This window comes from Callospermophilus lateralis, chromosome 14 (assembly GCF_048772815.1).
Source record: "Callospermophilus lateralis isolate mCalLat2 chromosome 14, mCalLat2.hap1, whole genome shotgun sequence".
Classification (NCBI taxonomy): domain Eukaryota; kingdom Metazoa; phylum Chordata; class Mammalia; order Rodentia; family Sciuridae; genus Callospermophilus; species Callospermophilus lateralis.
The window spans coordinates 89,663,974-89,684,545 of NC_135318.1; the positions used below are offsets into that span (position 1 = coordinate 89,663,974).

The window sequence follows — 20,572 nt, forward strand, 5'->3', positions numbered from 1 at the left end:
CAAAGAGCTAGGGTCAGCTTGGCGACTCTGATTGTCTTCCGTGTGTGTGATCCACTGGCCCCAATCACATCCTTGTCCTCAGGCCAGTAGAGGCCCAACCTTGACTCTTCCCCACCCCTGCCTCGGGGAAGTCACTGTCACGGAACCATCCTGGGTATGAGCACCATCTACTGGGGCAGGTCTGCTTTCATGGCAATGGGGGAGCGGCTGGTCCTCAAAGGCTGTCCCTTCTGGCAGAAGTCCCATACTGACCCAGCTGGCGGGGATGGATGTGGACAGAACCCGCCAGAGCCGAGTGCTGCAACCTGTGCATGGGGCAGCGAGCGTCCAGGGACAGACACTTCTCAGCTGTGTGGCTGGGTCCATCTCCAGAGCACCAAAATGGGTGGGGCTGTTTACTTGTCTTTCTCTCTTGGGGACAGGGGCTCGTGCCCACCTTTATAATTGCTCTTGGGGAAGGGAGTCCATGTGAACTTCAGCCGCAGCTGCCCACCTGAACCCTACCCCTCCCAACACTTTCACAATTACCTCCTAGAACCAAAGCCCCTCTGTCCAAACACTTCACAGCGGGTTCTCGTTTCCTGACCAGACACAACTTGGCACTGCAGCCTTTATGAAGGCACCGCAAGCCAAGGAATGAACTATAATTTTGACTAGGAAATAATCCTCAGAGGTTTGGTGCAATTCATGTGCCGCAAGTCCTCCCACTCACACATGCACCAGGTCCACAAGAAGACCAGACTGTGCAGTCGCTCAGGTGCAGAGTGGGGGCCAGTCTCCATCGCTCATTCATTCTGAGATGGGGGCCTCCGTGAGTTTTGGTTTCCTCGTCAGTAAAGCTGATAATGAATATGTTCAATAACCTGAATGAGCCGTTTCATAATGGGCACATATATAAAAATATCATCTTGAATACCACAAATATGTACAACATTTTCCTGTCAGGTATTTAGTTAGTTACTTAGTTATTGGTAGTGGGGAATTGAACCCAGAGGCACTTTACCACTGAGCCACATCCCCAGCCCTTTTAATTTTTTTTATTTAGAGACAGGGTCTTGCTAAGTTGCTGAGGGCCTCACCTTAGTTGCTGAGGCTGGCTTTGAACATGTGATCCTCCTGCCTGGGCCTCCTGAGTCGCTGGGATTAGAGGTGTGTGTCACTGTGCCTGGCCTAGGTTTTTAAGAAAGAAATTAAAGATACTGACCTAGTGAAACTGCTCTGGGGGATGAGATGATACATGGAAAACGCCTGGAACACAGCACACCACCTGAAACACTCTAACGTGTATTTTCTCTCCATTATAAGCCTCCGTTCCTTTTACGGTTCCCAAGAGACAGCAGCCTGCTATTCACTCACAAAACAAACACCTATAAAAATTCACATATGCGGGAACGAGGAGTTGGAAGTCACATTAATGAAATGGCGCAGCATTTCGCCCGCTGGACTTTAGCTAGTCCCAGTCCCCATCTCCGTCCAGTTCCATGCATGGGAACCTTCTGGAGACCCCGGTGACTGCTGTCAAACTGCCAGCGTCCTTTCTGGGCTCTTGTCCGGGACCCTTACCGCAGTGGGGAGCCAGCCTTCCGCAGCTGCATGCATAAATCATGGTGCTTGCTTGTTGTGACACTGTCTGTGACATCAGCAGTGGAGTCGTTTGACAGTTGCTGGGCGACAGCATCGTCCCAAGCTGTGTGCAAGTGCAGGTGGATTTCTGTGCCTGGTAAGCCACGTAGATTCCTTACCTCTATGGTGAATCCAGGAACCGTCTCTGTTGCTTAGAGGGTGAAGAGTGTCTTGCCAACAAGGTAAGGAAAAACGCCCATGTTTTTTCCCTCACAGGTAGTTGCAGTGGTTGGCAACCACAGTTGGATTACAGGAACTTTACACTTTATGTTCTGGCTGAGATGGTGTTGCTAGGTGTATTCCTTAGGTGTCAATCTTTTTTTTTTTTTTTTTTTGGCCTGGAAAAGTTTATGTTCTGGTACATTTTGATGGGTTCCAAGTGTTTCATTAACAGAGTTCATGATAAAAAATATTATGTGGCTTATCTATTTTACAAGAGAACACAAGATCTACTAAATTATACACACACACACACAGAGCACTGGACACAACGGCCTCTCCTTTGGATAATTAGGAAGGAATGTCTAGATTCTGCATCACCTGTCTCCATCTCTGCAAACACCATATGTCCCCTGTAGCTGGGCTGAAGGAAGGTCCCCAGAAGAATGGAGTGCACAAGTGTGCCAGTCCAGCCCCACGGACACAACCAAAATGGCTTCAGCAAAACAAAAAAATGTGTGTGGAGGATAAACTTTTGTGTGACTCTTGGGGTTAAGCAGTGTCCCCAGGACGCTGTCTCACCCCCTTCCTTGGCAACCCCTTCCGCAGCGCCAGCTGTATTCAGAAGCAGGCACCCACATGGGCACAAAAGCCATCAGCACCTCCAGGCATGGCGTGGCTCTCAGCAGGTGTTAGGGGCCAGCCTGACTCCTGGGCGGGCCGGGGTCAGGGAGAAGGGCCTTAGCTTCCCTGGAAGCAAGCTGAGGTGGCCCATGATGTACTGCAGACCTGTTACCTGTTGGGAAAAGCCTGTGGGAGGCGGGGAGGCGCCAGCGGGGCCTGGTTCCAGGTCAAGTCCACCCTGCTGTGATGGCAAGACAGGCCCGGAGGCACACCATCAGAGTTCCCTCTCCAGCTGGAGACTGGACTTTCACTTTCTTTATCCCTGGTCACTGGCCAGGATCCACCTTGGGCCAGGGAGCACTCCCTGGGGAAAGCAGCTTGGTCACCTCAGGGCTTCTGGTTCCAGAGTTTCAAGCTGGTGAGGAATAAAAGCGCAAATTCCCTGATGGGAGACGGGGAAGAAAGACATCCTATTTCACCATCTGGTTTCTTACCCTTGAATTCTAAATTTTAGGAATGTATATAAGGGCTGCTGGTTTAAGGAGTGTTAGGACCTGCTTGTTACCTCCAAATGCATGTTGAAATTTAAATGCCATTGTGTTGGCCCTGGGAGTGGGACCTTGAAAAGGTGTGCAGGTCACGAGGACTCTGCCCTCGAAGCTGGACTAAGGCCCTAATCCCAGACTCATTATCATGGGAGTGAGTTCACCTGCCCTCATTCTCCCTCTCTCTGCTCTTCTGTCAAGTACACGCGACCCAGCAAGAAGGCCTGTCTCTTAAAGCAGGGATTTGGGCTTGTCGCAGTCTATTCTTTTTTTGTTTGGTTGGTTTGGGTATTTTGTTGTTTGTTTGCTTGTTTTGTTTTGTACCAGGGATGGCACTGAGGAGTGTGTAACCACTGAGCCACATGCCCAGCCTTTTTTGTATTTTTAATTTTGAGAAAGGGCCTTGCTAAATTGCTGAGGCTGGCCTCAAACTTTCAAAGCTCCTGCCTCAGCCTCCCAGACTGATGGGATTACAGGCTTGTGTCACTGCACCTAGCCACTGTGGAATATTCTGTTCCAACTTGAAGAGACCATCTGAACCAGGTATGGTAGTGCATTCCTGCAATCCCAGAGGCTTAGGAGGCTGAGACAGGAGGATCATAAATTCAAGACCAGCCTCTACTTTACAAGGACCTTAGTAATTCAGTGAGAACCTATCTTAAAGAGAGAGAGAGAGAGAGGGAGGGAGGGAGAGGGAGGGGCTGGAGATGTGGTTTAGTGGTTGAGTACCACTGGGTTCAATCCCTGGTACCAGAAACAAACAGAAATGGTCAGTCTGAGCCTTCCTCTGTAAATCTCCACTTGGGAGACTTTTCAATGAGAGAATAAGATTGAACAAATCACAGAATTTCAACACTGAAATTGTCTCCGTCTACCCGCACATTGCTTGAAATTTTTATATAACAGCCTCAAGTTGTCATCCAGATTTGCACACTACCAGAGGAAGGAAGTTCACCGTATCCTCGAGTAACAACACCATGAGGACTTGGAGAATTTTGCTTTGAGATGCGATCTGCAGGAGGACTTTCTATTGTTGCACAGTTCTCAGCCCTTATTCTAAAACCTTCCATAGAGTAGACATTGGGCAAAATGTGTTTCCTCTACTGTATTTAGTGCCATAAAGACTGAAGACCTCAATCATGTCCTCACAAGATCAATCATTTCTTTTCTACTTTTTAAACTGAAGATTAAACCCAGGAGTGCTCTACTACTGAGCCACATCCCCACCCCTTCTTATTCTTTCTTTTTTTTTAATATAGTATCTCACTAAATTGCTGAGGCTGGCCTTGAACTTGCAATCCTCCTGTCTCAGCTTCCTGGGTCACTGGGATTACTATTGTGCATCACCACACCCAGCACAAGATAAACCATTTCCTTTTTTCCCCATATTTTTTATTGGAGCATTATAGTTGTGCAGAATGGTGGAATTTGTTGTTACATATTCATACGTGCACACAATATAACTATATAATTTGGCTAATATCATTTCTCCGTATTTCCTCTTTACTTCCTCTCCTCCTTCTCTCTGGTAAAATTAACCATTTTTAAATTGTCTATATTTCACAGTTTGTGGTCCTCTCTCCATTATGTTTGCCCTCCTTTGTGTCTATCTAATTGTCTTTTTTTTAAATGCAATGCTGAGGATCAAACCAGAGCCTCATATGTACCAGGTAAGTGCTTTACCACTGAGTTATATGTCCAGCCCCAAATACAATCATCTGGGAAAGACTTTTTGTTCTTGTTTTTTTTTTTTTTTTCCCAGTGTGGGGAATTGCCCCAGGGCTGTAAGCCTGCTGGGTAAGTGTTCTGCTACTGAGCTACACCCCTGCCCCGTCACTGTGTCTTAAACCCACTTTTTCTTACGTTTCTGCTAAGCCACGAGCTATCCTGTACTTGTAAAGCCCTGAGTATAATCCCTACTTATCCCTTTAATATTTTATAGATTTTTTCCATTTATAGAAGCAATATGAGGTGAATGTCATATCCAGCAGAAGAACTTTTACACATCAAACATCCTGAGCTGCCCTGTCTCATGACTTCTGCTCACAGACTAGAAGAGATGGAGCCTTTCTTCTTTGATGACTTTGGATCAATGATACAGAACAAGGCCATAGAGAGAATCATCTCGTCGATGACTGTGAGGCTTTGCCATCTGCTCATCTCCATGGAGAGGGACGATGTGAAGAAAGAAGTGTTCGCTTCCTTGGAGAGGACAGCAGAGGGCCTGGCTGAAGCCAGCGAAGAGTTTGTGCAAGTTGCCAAAAGGTAATACTTTCAAAGAACTCCAGGTGCTTGCTCTGACAGGTGGCAGGAGGAGCATGTAACTCGAGCCTTGTTATGGTCTGTGCAAGTGCTTTTCGAAAGAAGCCAGGTGTGAGAAAACAAATGGATAAAGCATAAAGCCAACTGCTTACTGTGCTATTACTTAACACTGGGGTATAAGTATGGCAACGTTTCAAAAGTGGTGGGGTTTTGCACTACAGTGTGGTTCTGTGCCCCAAATCAAAAGATTTCCAGATTCATTCTTAGTGCTTCACAAATTAACTGTTTTATTATAGGATGAGAATTTCATTATTTCTAAACACAGTTTCCACGTTGGTCATTCAGTATATTATACCTGTAAACCTGCATGCAATTACTCTCATATGAGGTTCCAGGATTAATGTAAAGGGGTCTACTTAAAAGAACAAAACTGAACCCTTTAGATGAAAATTGAATACTACAACAAATGTTTACATTTTAGCTAGGTACAGGCTGCACACTGGTAATCCAGCAACTCAGGAGGCTGAGGCAGGAGGATGGCAAGTTCAAGGGCAGACTGGGCAACTTAGTGAGGACCTAAGGATATTAGTAAGACCCTGTCTCAAAACAAAAATTTAAAAAGGGTTGAGGAGGGACTGGGATTGTAGCTCTGTGGTAGAGCACTTGCCTAGCACATGTGGGGCACTGGGTTCAAACCTCAGCACCACATTAAAAACTAAATTAATTAAATAAAGGTTAAAAAGGGGGCTTGGGATATGGCTCATTGGTGAAGCGCCTCTGGGTTCAATCCCCAGTTAAAAAAAAATTTACACTTTTATGCCCGAAACTTAATGTAGGTACTAGAAATTGACTGTCTATATCTGAATCCTAGCCCCACTGCTTACTAGCTGTCTGGCTTTGGTTGAGTTCCTAAACCTCTAGATGCCTCCTCTGTGAAGCTGGAAATAATATCCAACCCATAGGACCTTCATCAGGGTCATGGGAAAAATCCCTACAAGTTGCTGAGCATGGTGCCTGGCACATAGTAGCCAAATTACAACTGCTCCCTATCTAGCTTCAAAATACAAAGAGATCTTTCTTCCAACACAAAGTGGCCTAACCACCTCTTAAGGTACCAAGTGAAGTACCTGCTGTAGGTGCTGTCCTTGGTGCTGAAGCACAGCCTCGAATAAGAGACCTTCCAGGGGTAGTGGAGCCAACGGAGAGAAACCACAAAACTGCATCAACACGGAGGAGCCCAACACCCACAAAGAATGTGGGGAGAGAACAGGCATTTCACTGAAGAAAGGGAAATCTAAGTTTTGGATGATAATTTGATCATATAGATTCAAGACTTTAGAAAATATGTATCTATTGACTCATTAACTCCTACTGATTTATTCTAAGGAGATACTCAGAAACAGGAGCCAGATGAATGTGTAAGGATGTTTGTTGTGACATTATTTAAACTTACGAAAAAATGAAAAAAAGCTAAACTATGGCATAATCTTGTGTTTAAGAAAAAGAGATTATAAATGCTTACCATAGTATAGATGAATATGCACTCATTAGAGGAGATGGCTACAGCACTGTTTATGAGGGAAAGCAGCTGCCAAACCCTTAAGGCTAACACAGAGCCTGAAAGAATTCATAATGGCAGCATGCATCAGACTTTAACAATACAGCAAAGTTAATTCCTAATCTTTGACAAATGCACTATGGTTATATAATATGATTGGAAGATGGGTAAAAGTACACAGAATGAGGTGATAGCATTTTTTACATGTATATATGGTAGTTTTAGCATGATTCATCATTATGAAACACCTGAAGCAACCCGGACACCCAGTTGTAGAAGATGCATTGAATAAACTAGAGTTAGCCACACAAGACATGGTACAGCTGCTAAAAAGGGAGCAGGGAAGAGCCTTATAAATGGATCAGGAGTAACTTCCATGACATGTTATGTGAAGAAACAAACAGCAAACAGAATGAGAGTTTGTGTGGTGGTTGCACCCCCAGGTTCTCTTTGGGAATAAGATGTGGTGATGTCAGCAGAAAGCCCTTAGGTGTTGGCCCTTAGGCAGGCCATCCTGGCTGGAGAGAACTGCCTTGTCTAGGGTGACCCCTAGCTGAAGGCTGACTTATGCAGGTATGCAAAGACCCCTGAACTGTCCACCCAACGTGGGACAATGCTGAGGGTCTTCAGTTTCATGCAGCTCAATGGGCTCAGTCTCCCCTTCTAGCCCACCTCTGCTCTCTCCCTTCCCAGGGGTGATCCTAGGAGCACTGCCTAGTAACCCTGCACCCTGATGGCCACCTCTATGTTTGTTTTCAGAGCCAAACTGTGGCAATATGCTACCTTTTGTATAAGGGAGGAATAAGAAAATACACATGATTATCTTATTGTTGCCTAAAAGAGAACAGGAAAGATAAAATAGACACTAATGAATTTGGATGAGTTCGGTTACCTACAGAAGTTGGCAGGTTGGGACAGAAGGAGTGGGAGGAGCACAGTGATACTCCACTGATTATATCTTTTTTTTGTATAATTTGTAATTTTGTGTGTGTGTGTGTGTGTGTGTATTTTGACTTTAGGAACAACATGAATTTTTTTGTATATGCAAAACATTTAAATCTTCAAGGATGGAGGGGAAACCATAAATGTAGAACAAGAATAAGAATAAATGCATCCACCTAGATTTGAAGCTAATAATGTAATCACATTGAGGTAAAATTAAAATAACTAAAGCAAGTAACTTTTGAATAAGGTACTTTAATATAAATCTTTAATCTAAAGACAAATGAACAGCGAATATATACTGTACTTCACTTTGTGGATTTGTTTTTCAAAACAATATGAATTAACAAGTGTGAAACCATTTTCTGTGTTCTGTGCTCATAGAACAGACGAGTAAATATATTGAGGATATTGGGAACCAAGTTTCTCACTAGTGGAGAGAAGACATACAAAAATAGAACAGGAAGTTCAGGACAAATCCTGTTATGTTGGATTAAAATTGGAGGTATTGAGCTGGGGATATGGCTCAGTTGGTAGAGTGCTTGCCTCATATGCAGAAGGCCCTGGGTTCAATTCCCAGCACCACATACACAAAAAGTTAAATTAAATTAAATTTTAAAATAAGATAATCAGCTGACCTTAGAACAAGGAGAATATTGTATTTTTATATATTTGTGTCTACGTATGTATGGATGTGTGTGCATTCCTTTGCTCTGCACACTGAAAAGACCTAGAAGCAATGATAACTCAGTAGCAATGAGCACATCTGTTACCAGTTCTTGGTATCTAAATACCAGTTGTTACTAAAAAGAGCCCTGAATCTGTGAGGAAATGGTTGTTACCAGGACTAGAGTAGGATAAATAAAACTGAACTAAGAATATCTTAACTGCAAGAAAGTAAGTGATGAAAACTGACTGGACAAATTAAAAAGACATATAGGGCCACTGTGAAGAGGTCAATTTGATACAAATATAGCTTAATATAGGATAATCTATGCATCAAAAATAAAAATAATGGTTTTTAAGCCATTGAATAAAATAAGAGTCAATTAGTTCATACTGATAATAAATAAGAAGGGAATGTTCTTCCTTACAGTACGATGAAAGCTTATGAACGTAGAAAGAATCTGGCAGCTATCATAATAACTGTTCCAGGCAGAAATCATTAACGGATGCTTAAATGGTGGGCAAAAGTTCAAAGAAGAGCAGGATGTTTATATTGTCTCAAGATGTCTTCCTAAAATATTTTACAAAGGGAAAAAATGTTCACAGAGCAGAGCCGGACAGGTATCATCTAACCCAAAGGATCGAAGTTGATGTTACTATTATTGGAACGAAAGTGGCCTCTCATGCCTACTGGTGAGATGTGCTGAGACGGATGCCACGTCTCTCCTAGAGAATGACTTCCCAAACTGTAAGCCAAGTCGATTAGCAAACCCAAATCGAAGGGCTTTCTATAGATTGCTGATTTGGACTCATCACAAAACACCAAAGGTCAAGAAAGAGAGCGCCCTGGGAACTGTTCTAGATGCGGGGCTGAAGGGCTTAAGTTTGCTCCCTATTGCTGCTGGAACAAGCCATCACAAATCAGTGACCCAAACAGCACGAACGTACCACCTCACAGTCTTGCGGGTCAGCAGGTGGTGGGCTGGGTGGGCCGCTCCTTTGTGGTGGTCTCATGGGCTGAATGGAGATGTCCTTCCAGGATTTCTTCGGAGGCTCTGCAAGGACCTGCTTCCAGGTTCAGGCAGATGGCTGGATGAACACAGCTCCTGAAGCCCTTGCTGGCTGTCAGCCAGAGGCTGACTTGCTTTTCAAGGACAATTGCATTCCTCGTGGCCCCTCCAGCAGCAACACGTCAAGTCCTTCTCCCAGTTCCTCTCTCTCACCCACCTTCCTCCCTCCTCTTCTGCCTTTAAGGGCACAGGTACTTACACTGGCCCCCGTGGGCAGTCCACAATATTCTCCTTGTTCTAAGGTCAGCTGATTAGTTGCCTTGATTCATCTGCAAAGTCCCTACACAGCAGAATCTAGGTTATCATTTGACTAACGGAGACCCAAGAATGTTAGTGATGGGAGCATGGGGCGTCTCATTAGAATCTTAACAGTTGAATATAATACATGTCCTCAGATTGGGGACAAGTTGCAAGATTTGAATATTGGATTTGGATTAGATAATAGTGTTGAATCAATGTTTAATTTTCTGGCTTTGATAATTATTCCGTGATTATAAACGCAAATGTTCTTGTTTGTAAGGAACCCATGCTAAACCATTTCGGCATAAAAGGGGCATGGGGCTTGGAAGTGTCTATACACAGAGAGAAAGAAAGGGAGAAAGAGAATGATAAAGCAAACTCAGCAAAATGACAATTTCGAACTGGCTAAAGGGTGTCAAGTACACTGAACGTTTTTGCAACTTTTACAAGCTGGAAATTTTGTAAATATAAAAAGTAACAAAAATATTATTAAGTTAAGTGAAATTCACAAGAGGATTCAAAAGTATATAGGAACTGTCAAAGATATAAAAACAGGACTGCCATATAATTCAGCAATTCCACCTCTGCTTATTTACCCCAAAGAGAAGAGAGCAGGACTTGAATAGATGCTTTTACACTGATATTAACAGCCGCACCATTCACGATACCAAAAGGCAGGAGCAACACAAATGTCTGCAGATGGATGAATAATAAGCAAACTGGTGCACATGCATGTGCTCAGCCTCAGAAAGGACATAACTCCTACATGCCACACCAGGGACAGACTTCAGGGACATCATGCCAAGTGAAATGAGCCAGACACAAAGGACTGATATGAAATGATTCCACTTACAGGAGGACCCTGGAGCAGTCATGTTCGTAGAGAGCAAGGGGAATGGTGACTGCAGGGGCCGGGGGAGGGGAGGGCGGGACTCACTGCTTAGTGGTTCAGTTTCTGTTTGGGAAGATGAATCAAGGTCTGGAGATGGACACGGGAGTGGAGCATGGAAGTGTGGACACTCAGTGCCAAAGCTGTACATTTAAGGATAATTAATTTCAGGCAGGGGATGTGGTTCACTTGCCTATCATGCACAAAAGCCCTGGGTTCAAACCCCAGCACTGAAAAGAAAAAAAAAAAAAAGGTAAATTTTATGTTATGCCTATTTTTCCATGATAAAATAAAGATATGGAGGCAGATTGGGGGCTATCCATGTTGAGACCCCAATTAGGTAAAAAGAAATTTGCCCAAAATATTTATTGTAATTTATTTAAGAGCTTGAGAACAGAGTGATTCTATATTCATCGAATACTTTGTGCATTCTAAGTTTTGAAACACACGTTTTTGTAATCACAAAAGAAAGGCACACTAAAGTTTGAGAGAAGTTAAACATCTTTGTCTGTTTCAGCATAAGTGCTTTCACTGTGCTGTCTGCAGCAACATGAATCATTTATACAGATAATTATCTAGGTTCATGACCATGGGAAATGGTCCAGCCCCTGGGCAATACTGCAGTATTTCGATAATTAACATTGCAATAATTCCTATCTGGACTTGGGTTTGGCAGGCTGGGCTCTGGGAGCAGCTCAGGGAAGGCCAAACGAAGGCCCAGCATGAACTGCCCAGGGCTTGCTGGCCAGCTCCAGCTTCCTGCTGCTGGGGAAGCTGCCTGGAGGCCAGAAGGAACCGATCCCATCAATCACCCTGGACTAGTATTCACCAGCACAGTGAGACTTTGGGCAGGGCCCTATGCATTTTCTTTCATTTGCAAACATATCATACAATGAACATTTAGGAAATATGAATGAGCTGAAGGGAGAAAACTTTATCTATAAGCTGATGACCTAGAACCACCCCTATGAACGTTTGGGTCTATATTTATTCCAGATATTTTTCTTTCCCCTTTTTATGTCCTCTTCTCATCTTTATGTCCCTTCCTCATCTCCTCCCATTTTTCCTTTTTAAAAATTCATATAAAATTGTTGTAGGATCCTGGTAGGGTGGTACATGCCTGTAATCCCAGCAGCTCAGGAGGCTGAGGCAGGAGGATTGTGAGTTCAAAGCTAGCCTCAGCATATGTGAAGTGCTAAGCAACTCAGTGAGACCCTGTCTCTAAATAAAACCTAAAATAGGGCTGGGGATGTGGTTCAGTAGTCAAGTGCCCCTGAGTTCAATCCTGGTACCAAGAAAAAAAAATCATTGTAGGTGTATACACACACATATGAATATGCACGTTTGTGTATACATAAAACAGGTCATACTGGTGGTGAACAGGGAAGGGTCACTGCACTGCCGTCCCTGGAGGGGTGCCATCGCTCCAGGCTCTATGTGAACACTGCTAGGAAAGACAGTCTCCCATATATTCTCCCCTCCAGTTCCAACTTTAGTCTCTCCTGGACACACAGCCAGATATTTTCTACTTACTGTTTTGGACTTGTTTCTATTTAATTGTACTGTGGTCCACTAAATACATATTTTAGCCATGTTTTGTGGCCCGTTATCTGACCTATAATTGTAAATTGTCCATGTGCTCTTGAGTAGACACATATTCTAGATTACTGGGCGAAGTGTTTTGCATATATCGTTGGTGGCAAATTTGTATCTTCAATGTTCCATCCCTAAGGCTGGATCTATTTATTTATTTATACATACATATCAGGAATAGAACCTGGGGACACTTAACCACTGACCCACATCCCCCCAGCTCCTTGTTTGTTTGTTTGTTTGTTTGTTTGTTTTGAGACAGGATCTCATTAAGTTGCTTAGGGCCTGGCTAAGTTGCTGAGGCTGGCTTTGAACTTATGATCCTCCTGCCTCAGCCTCCTGAGCTGCTGGGATTACAGGTGTGCCACCACTACTGGTGACAGGAACTTATTTTTAACTCAACACTATGTCCTAGAGAGCCTTCAATCATCACAAATAAAGCCCTACATGGCTGCTTAGAACTTTCTAATCTTTGTATCATAATTTCCTTAGGGATATGCTTTTTTTAAAAAAAAAATATTTCTTTAGTTGTTGATAGACCTTTATTTTATTCATCTATTTATATGTGGTGCTGAGAATTGAACCCAGTGCCTCACACATGTGAGGCCGCGCTCTGCCACTGAGTCCCAGCCCCAGCCCCCCAGGGATGTGCTTTTTACTCAGTTGCCTGTTGTAAATGCAGTGTGTCTGTCCAGGGTGGCAGGAGATTCCCAGACGTGGCTCCAGGAGGAAATGGAGTCCGTGGCCGAGTCTCTGATCCTGTCTGGAAGGAACATCACACTGGTGGCTCAGAAACTCCATCTGCAGCCAGAATGTCGGTACCACCAAAAGCAGCTCGTGACCACAGCTCAGCAGATGCTGGTGGACACCACAAAGGTGAGGCTGTTGTCAGTGCTGGCTGGTCACAAGCAGCAAGGGTGGGCATGTTACTCCCACAGTGGACCCCTGTCCCCAAGAGTGAAACCTGCTCATTTCTGTAAAGATCATAGGCAGAGAGTTCACTACCAATTTAGTCAATGCTGAATGTGGAAGCTTCCACGGGGAGCTGGGTAGACATATGTAGGGTCTATGCCTTGAACCCCATGTGGTCTCCTCACCCCCCAACCACCAATCTCTAATAAAAAGATGTTACCCAAAGGGTCATTTTTCCATCCTCTTTCTGCCAAGAGCTATGGGAAGAGGCTACTGAAACCTCTGCAACCCTCAACCTGATTGGCAAACCAGCCTCCCAGATGAAAGCTCTGTGGCCCTGGTCTATAGCTGGAAGGGTCTGGATGGACACCTGGCTCATCCCTTAGCCTTCAAATGCTCCCCATTTCCCATCCTGACATTCCACCATTACGACATGACTTTTAGTCTGGGCATTGCTGCTTATTAAAATCCATATGCCTTAAATATTATGAAATATAATCAGTAAAACTTTAGTAGTAGTTATTAGGGGGCAGGTGTTTGAATTTTAACAGGTTCTATTAAAGGAGGACTGCAACCATAGGTACCTTCTGACTGGGGAGGAGAGGGGTGCAAGGCGGGCTCTTGGTTTGGGTACCAGTTCTTTTGGAGGGGTGGATACAGCTGTCCTGGAGTGGCAGGGACAGGCTAGAGGAGATATCTCAGAGGCACTTCATGGCCGGCCTTCTCTCCAGCCCCCATCACCCTCATCCAAACAATAAATACTCCAGATGGATCCATCCATACATCAAATGTGTAGCTGCCTTACCTTCTCGGTTCAACCAAATGTAACCAAATATAAACGTCACTCTTGGGTGACTTTTGGGGCTGAGTCTAGGGGACAAAAGCAGCTGCCACTGCTGTCCCCATCACTCCAAATAATGTGCAATCATCTTCAAGCTCCTCCTGTCCCGATTGCCCGAACAGGTCCTGCTCCTCGCAGATGCAGCAATCGCCAGGCAGACGGTGCGGGCGGCCGGCAGGTGCCTGGCCTGCCTGGACGCGCTGGAGTCGGCGGAGGACGCGCCCTCGCTGCGTGGCCACTTGGGGGAGCTGGTGGCGGCGCTGCAGCACCTGGGCGGGCTGGTGGCGCGCGGACGGGAGGAGAGCTTGGGTCCCACGGGTCGCCTGCTGCGGGACTGTATCCCCGCGATGCTCGAGACTGCCCGCGGCCACCTCCAGCATCCGCACGACTCACAACTGGCCGCGACCCGGAGCCGCGTCTTCGCTACCACCAGGAAGACCCTGGAAGAGCTGCTGGAGCGGCTGGAGCCCGGCGTCGCGATCCCTGCGGCTGGGACCCGTGTCGGCGCGCTCTCCTGGCGCCTGCTGCAGCTGCGTGAGCTGCTGGCGGCGTCCGAGCGCCTGCGCGACGGCCAGCTGGACGCGCAGCTGGCCGTCGTGGTCGCTCACTGCATGCACCTGGCCGCCTGCTCCGCGCCGCCTGAGAGGCTGCACCTGGTGGCCCTCTGCGGCCGGATGCTGGAGCTGCGGGGCGCCATCCGGCGTCTGGACGGGAGCGACGGACCCCCGCGGACCGGCCAGCAGAGGCTTGAGACTGCGGAGGAGCGCGCGGCGCTGCTGGCCGCCACCGACGCCCTCTCCCTGGGAGTGCGCGCTGCGCTCCTGCGCCAGATCCTGGACACGTTCACAGACACCCAGAGCCCTCTTCAAAGGCTGGTCCGCGCCGCCTTGGAGACTTCTGCAGCCGGATCGCCGGGCGCGAGCGGGGATTTGCGGAAAGGCCTCCAGCGTTTCCGTGCAGCTTTCCACGAGCGGGCAGAGCAGATGCTCCGGGTGGCCCACTTGGTCTTGGTTTGCTGCTCCCGGCGACAAACTGGTAGAGACCTGGAGGCCGCCATGGCAGACCTTGGCGGGCTGGTGGCCAGAGTGCACCAGCTGTTCTCAGGAGGCCCCGCAGGGTCTGGTGCGGACTGGAGCCCCGCGGCCCTGAGGGCCCTGCTTCAGGCCTGGGCTCGGGCGAGCGAAAGCCTCGTGGCCTGTTTTGATGATGTTCTCAACATTCCTGAATTCCTGAGCGTGTCCACTCAGGAAATGATCAAGCACTTGGACTTCCTTGCGTGGGCTTTGAGGAGTGGAGATCCCGGAGGGTTTTCCAGGTCTGTGATGTATTTGCAGGGCCGAGCCGCACACATAGTGCAGGTAATGAGTAGGTATGTGGGCCGCGATTCGGATCCCATTTTCCGGAATGGCCTGAGAGTTTTGATCTGGCAGCTGCAGCAGTCTTCCTTGGTCCTGGGTGCAGCTACCCAGCACAGGTCAGGTGAGTGCAGCTCTCAGGATAGAGAGGTGCTTTTAGCCATGGCAACACATCTCATCTATTCTGTTCAGCAAGTCCAAGAGGGGTTGGACGGGACCAACCACCCACATATCCTCAGCCCTCTTCGAGACCAAGTCCAAAGATTTGACATAGCTAAGGGACAGCCTCATACCCTTCTCCCAAGCCTCCAGGACAACTCACTTCCTGGGTGGAAACACCAGAGGGTTCCTGTGTTAGGGGAAAGTGACCTGGCCATGCCCTGTCCACCAACAGACTGTCCTTCTCACCCCTGGAGTCCTAACACCTGTACACAGAGGTCTGCTCCACCCCTCACCACCAGCAAACTGAGTCCTGCTGAAGAGAGCCAGGACCTCCAGGCAGTGGCCTCAGCTTGCACCCAAGTGCTGGAGCAGGGTGCAGACACAGATGCAGCTCAAGAGGGTGGGGAGGGACTACCGGGATCAGAGAGAATGACAAGACTCCAAGAGATCCCGACACTGACACCTTCTGTTGTTGACCTAGCCAGGGAGATAGCCTATAGCACAACTGCTAGAAGTGCTGGCTTTCTAGAAGCCACTCACCAACTGTCTGGGGGGACCAGGGAAACCAGGCAGGGTTTGGTAGCCACGTCAGGTGACTGGTACCCTCTGTGTCAACAACTCTTTTGCCATAACCCCCAAACTGATCTATCAGAGAGCATTTCAGTATTCACAGAGCTTCAGCAGAATTTAACTTCAATGGTTCAACTAGCAGCTAAAAGTTGCTGCAAGGATCTGGATAAGAAGGACCCTGACTCCTTGGGACATCCAGAAGTGCTATTGCAAATCCAGGACAGATTGGAGGAGGCAGAGATCCATGCCAAACGGCTGTTGGACACGGTTCTGGCCTCTGATGGTCTTCAAGCTCCTGCATCATGGGAAGAGAACATTGAGAATGGATGCCTTCTGTGGTCAGTGGCTGTCCAAGACCTGATCCAGAACATGGAGAGGCTCAGCGGGAGACAAGGCCTGTTTCTACTGCCCCTGCAACAGGCTGTAAAGGATCATCAGGGATTGAAGGAAGGGTTGGATCAGGTAGCAGATGTTTCTCAAAGGCTGCAGGAGGCTGCCAGTCTGTCCAGCCTTCTGTGTGGGGATGAGCAGGTAAAGGGTGAGATCTCCTTTCTGTGCAGGGAGGTTCATGTACTCAGAGACGCTCTGCTAGATGTGGCACAGATCCTAGGCTCCTCCCCCAAACCATCTCCCAGCCTGTCCACACGCTTTCAGCTTCTCTGCCTGGAGCTCACCCTCCGAGCCAAGACCCTGATTGGCCACCTCAGTGGCATCAATGCAGAGTATGAATGTGCCTTTCAAGATGCTATTTGTCCACAGTTCTCTGTCTGCAAGAACTCCCAGACCAGGACAGAAAGATCCCTAGAAAGAATGGTTTCTGGTATCCAAGCTGTACAGGGAATTGTAGTGAGACGTCAAGAGTCTGGGCCTTGCCCAGAAGACCTTCTTATAGCTCTGGAGAGCATTCTCATCCTCACCAAGGAGGTGAAACAGAGGGTTTCTGTGCTCCAAGAAGGTCCAGAGGAGTGGGGCATGCATGTGTTGGAGTGGCTTCAGTGGGAGTGGGCAGCCAGGGCTCACCATGCGGTGGCCCAGCTCCAGACCTGGAAAGGTGGTCATACCAAGGCCTGGAGTCTCCTGGACCAGTGCTTAAAGCTCAGGGAGGAGCCAGCAAGGGCCCCAGAACAGGACTCCATCCAGCCCCAGCTCCACTGTGAGGAGGGTGCTGCGGGAGGCAAGGTGGATGCTCAGGGTTCTGCCCCCAGGGCCACCCTTGGGAGTTCAATGGGAACCTGCACTGCTGGACCCCCCCAGCAAGCATGGGCATGGTAGGCTCCTCAGCATCTTTTCTCCACCCACACCTCAACCCTCTTCTAGGCATCAGAGATCCTGCCAAGTTCCAGGGTCTCAGTGCCATGATGTAATTCCCCTTGGGCAGGCAGCACGCAGCCTCCAAGAGTCCAAGCTTGGCAGTCAGCTGTCTGGGCTGCACCTTCTGCTACCATTTTCCAGCTGGGAAGCTTCATCGCCATTTTGGACTCTGGCACTCTAGCCTGATGGAGGATGAAGGGTATCCAGGGAAAATATTTGCATTTGCCTGGCCTGTGGCCAGTGTCCTAGAAGCAGTGCCTACCTTAGTACTATCTTCCATGAGGTTTTCCCTGGTCACCCCACCCGGAAGTGGTTTCCTTGCCATGACTGGCAGCACTCTTCTTGAGAGATAGGCTTTCTCATGCCACTTTGACCTCCACAGATGTCACTTGCGTGCTCCAATCAGGGTTCTTTTCTTTGCAAATGGCGGGAATTCAGTGGAATTGCTGTAGCAAGGGGGAAAAAAGAAGGATTTATTGGAAAGATGTGGGGTCTGTCCTTCCACATGCACTCATTTCTTTCCAGGGTGAGACAGGACACGTAGGACACGCATTCATATTGACCAAGGCCAGCGTCAGCAGGACATAGACTGGGTTGGCAGGGCTCGGGAAGTTCCTCAGCAGACTTGTTCAGGCCGGCCCATGGCACAGCCTGGTCTGTCCCCCGTGTGAGGTTATGCTTGGCTGGGCAGAGCCTCCCAACCGTTCCTGAGACCTCCTCCCAGGTGCAACTGACCACCTGCTGTGCTTCTCCACCCATTACTTTTCCCTCATTTTCCTCACTAAAATGCGATCACCCTCAGAAGCCACCCTATTGCCACGGGAGCAGAGAGGACAGTAGGCACAGTTCCTTCTCCTGCTGCCAGAGTCCCAGCAGGGCTCTGGGCTCACTCGCTGCCCACCTCTAGTCACAGATTCCTCTGACTGGCAGCCTCCTCCCCCCATCCCTGTTTCTCCACAGGGTTTGGACAGTGCTGGTGCCGCTGGGTTCACTGACGGGCCCCTTGATGGATTCTCCTCCGTCAGAACCTCTGCGTGGAGCACCCCTAAGGCTCGGGGCAGGTGGATGCAGCTACCCAGGTCTGAAGGCCTCCAGGATGGAGAGCAGCAGCTCCAGCCGCCCCTTCGCCCCTCTTGTCCCTGCAGGGAAGTCCTTTCTCTGTTGGGGTCTGGGTCCCCCAGGTGAGGGGCAGGCCCCCATATTCTGCTCTTTCCACTCCAGGGGAGTGCTGTCCTGCACGTACAGGGGAACACTGGGACAGGGAAGGACTCTGCCTCCAGGGCCACCCTAGGGTGTGAGGACAGTCAGAGAAGCCAGCATTGCTGCCTGACACATTGCTGTATGATGCTGTCCCCACGCCCTGGGGCTCCTGTGGTGCAGGCATGCCCTCCACTCAACCCAGACCAGCATCTCACAGTGAGCCTCCCTCAGAACCTGCCAGGGAAGACAGGGGCCTAGGGAGGGGCTTGTGCATCCCCTGCCCTAGTGAGTCACTCTCCGAATCTTTCCTGCAGCCAGGGGAACTAGGACACAGCGTCCTGGGCTCCTCGCATTATGGAAGGGCCTGAAGACAGGTGTGGGTTTGGATGCTTATGGTCCCCACAGTTCCAGCTGGGACATGAGTGGAAAAGGGTATTTCCCAGCCTCCTCACCCTTAGCTGGGCTCATCAGGGCACCATTTCCTCCCCTGGCCTTCAGTCCCTGCAGTTGAGTCTTGGTCTCAGCAGAGTCTTCTCCCTTGTCCTTCTTTTCGTCTTCTGAGTCCCTTCCGGCTGGCCTGTTGGTGCTCTCTGCAAAAGGCTCCCAGCATTCAGAGGGTACCCACACTGTCCAGAACTAGACCAATGAAGCAGTAGAGGACACTGCACATGGCCAGAAGGTGGGGATGATTAAACTGAAGGCAACCAACAGGAGTAAGGCCAGGTGACTTCTTGGTTCACACTAGTTCAAGTTTCTTAATCCACGTCTTGCTGCTATAACAAAATACCACATGCCATGTAATTATATTATAAAGACAAGAAATCTATTCAGCTCACAGTTTCAGAGGCTGGGAAGTCCTGGATGGAGGGAGCCATCTCTGAGGAAGTAAGAAAAAGACATAATCAAAGATTTTCTCAACTCAGTTACTGGATTTACTTCCAAATGCAGAATAACTTGTCAATTCCAGGGTCAAGAAAAGGCTTAGGGAAGGCTCTGATAAAAGTTCAATAGGGAAAGAACATGGCCTACCTGTGAGCATGGAGCCTGCTTGTAGATATCAGGGGCAGCTCTTTTTTCTCACTAGAAAACAACCACCACCAAGCTCTTGTGTGTGTGTGTGGGGGGGGGGGCGGTCATAGTTTTTGATACCCAAACCTTTAGGTCCTTTTGCAGAAGTGTCTTCCCAGAGTTGGAATATTAAAGGGTTCTTGAATTTCTTCAAGAGCTGCAGATGATCCTTCTCCCATGCAAAGGCTAAAACTTCACAGAAGAAAATAACATCTAATATTTTAATGATATCCAGAACTAAGTGTGCCAGGTTTGGGTTTATGCCAATCCCAGATGAACGGAGCACAAGTTAATAGGGGATCATCCTGTCCCCTCACTGTTCTCCTAAATATTTGGGGTAGATGGCCAAGACTGCTGGGATGTGGAGGAATCAGGAAACCCTCCTGACTCCCTCTCCTCTTTCTTTAAAACATGATGGAAACGCAGTGGGCAGGCCACTGCAGGCTGAAGGCTGAGGGCCAGCAGGGCCACTCTGTTAATGCACTGTCTTCTTACGGCAGCAGAGCGACTCCCTCGACTCCCCCAGCTGTGCAGCCAAACCGCAGGCTGAGCTGGACCAGCCTCCCCAGAAGGACCAGGACGGCAGCACAGGCCACGAGAGCAGAATCGCCCAGATCACACGGGAGATGACGGAGCAGGTGTCCCTGATGGCTCAGAGCCTGAGGAGGAGCGGGCACGTCCTGGTACTGGGCATCAGCAGCCATGGTGGTGGGAGGCCTGGGCATCATGGGAAGTTACTCCCTCCCCCGTGCCCTCCAAGAGCCAGGGCCGCCCTGGGCAGCTCCCGGCAGGAAGGGCGCACGTGGCACCACTTGGCACTCACATCTCTGTGCAGTCCCTTCATCATCTACCTGGGAATAGCTTGATGTCACCACACCTCCTCCTTCCTCTCCTCCGCTGCTGGGTCTCTGAGGCTTTGTCACATTGCACCAGGGAAGATAATTTCCCAAAAGCTGAAGGGAGCTATTTATGTCTTTAAAAC

General features: G+C 48.3%; 1 protein-coding gene across 1 annotated transcript in view; it reads left to right on the plus strand.

Moving 5' to 3' along the window:
* The window catches only part of LOC143380058 (uncharacterized), a 44,224-nt gene that overhangs the window by 14,826 nt on the left and 8,826 nt on the right, over nt 1-20,572 (plus strand). The window contains exons 2-7 of the mRNA XM_077105171.1: nt 5,001-5,216; nt 12,867-13,047; nt 14,047-17,279; nt 17,390-17,521; nt 18,283-18,457; nt 20,091-20,273. Of these exons, the coding sequence (XP_076961286.1) occupies nt 5,001-5,216; nt 12,867-13,047; nt 14,047-17,279; nt 17,390-17,521; nt 18,283-18,457; nt 20,091-20,273 (4,120 nt within the window). The remainder of the gene's footprint in view (nt 1-5,000; nt 5,217-12,866; nt 13,048-14,046; nt 17,280-17,389; nt 17,522-18,282; nt 18,458-20,090; nt 20,274-20,572) is intronic.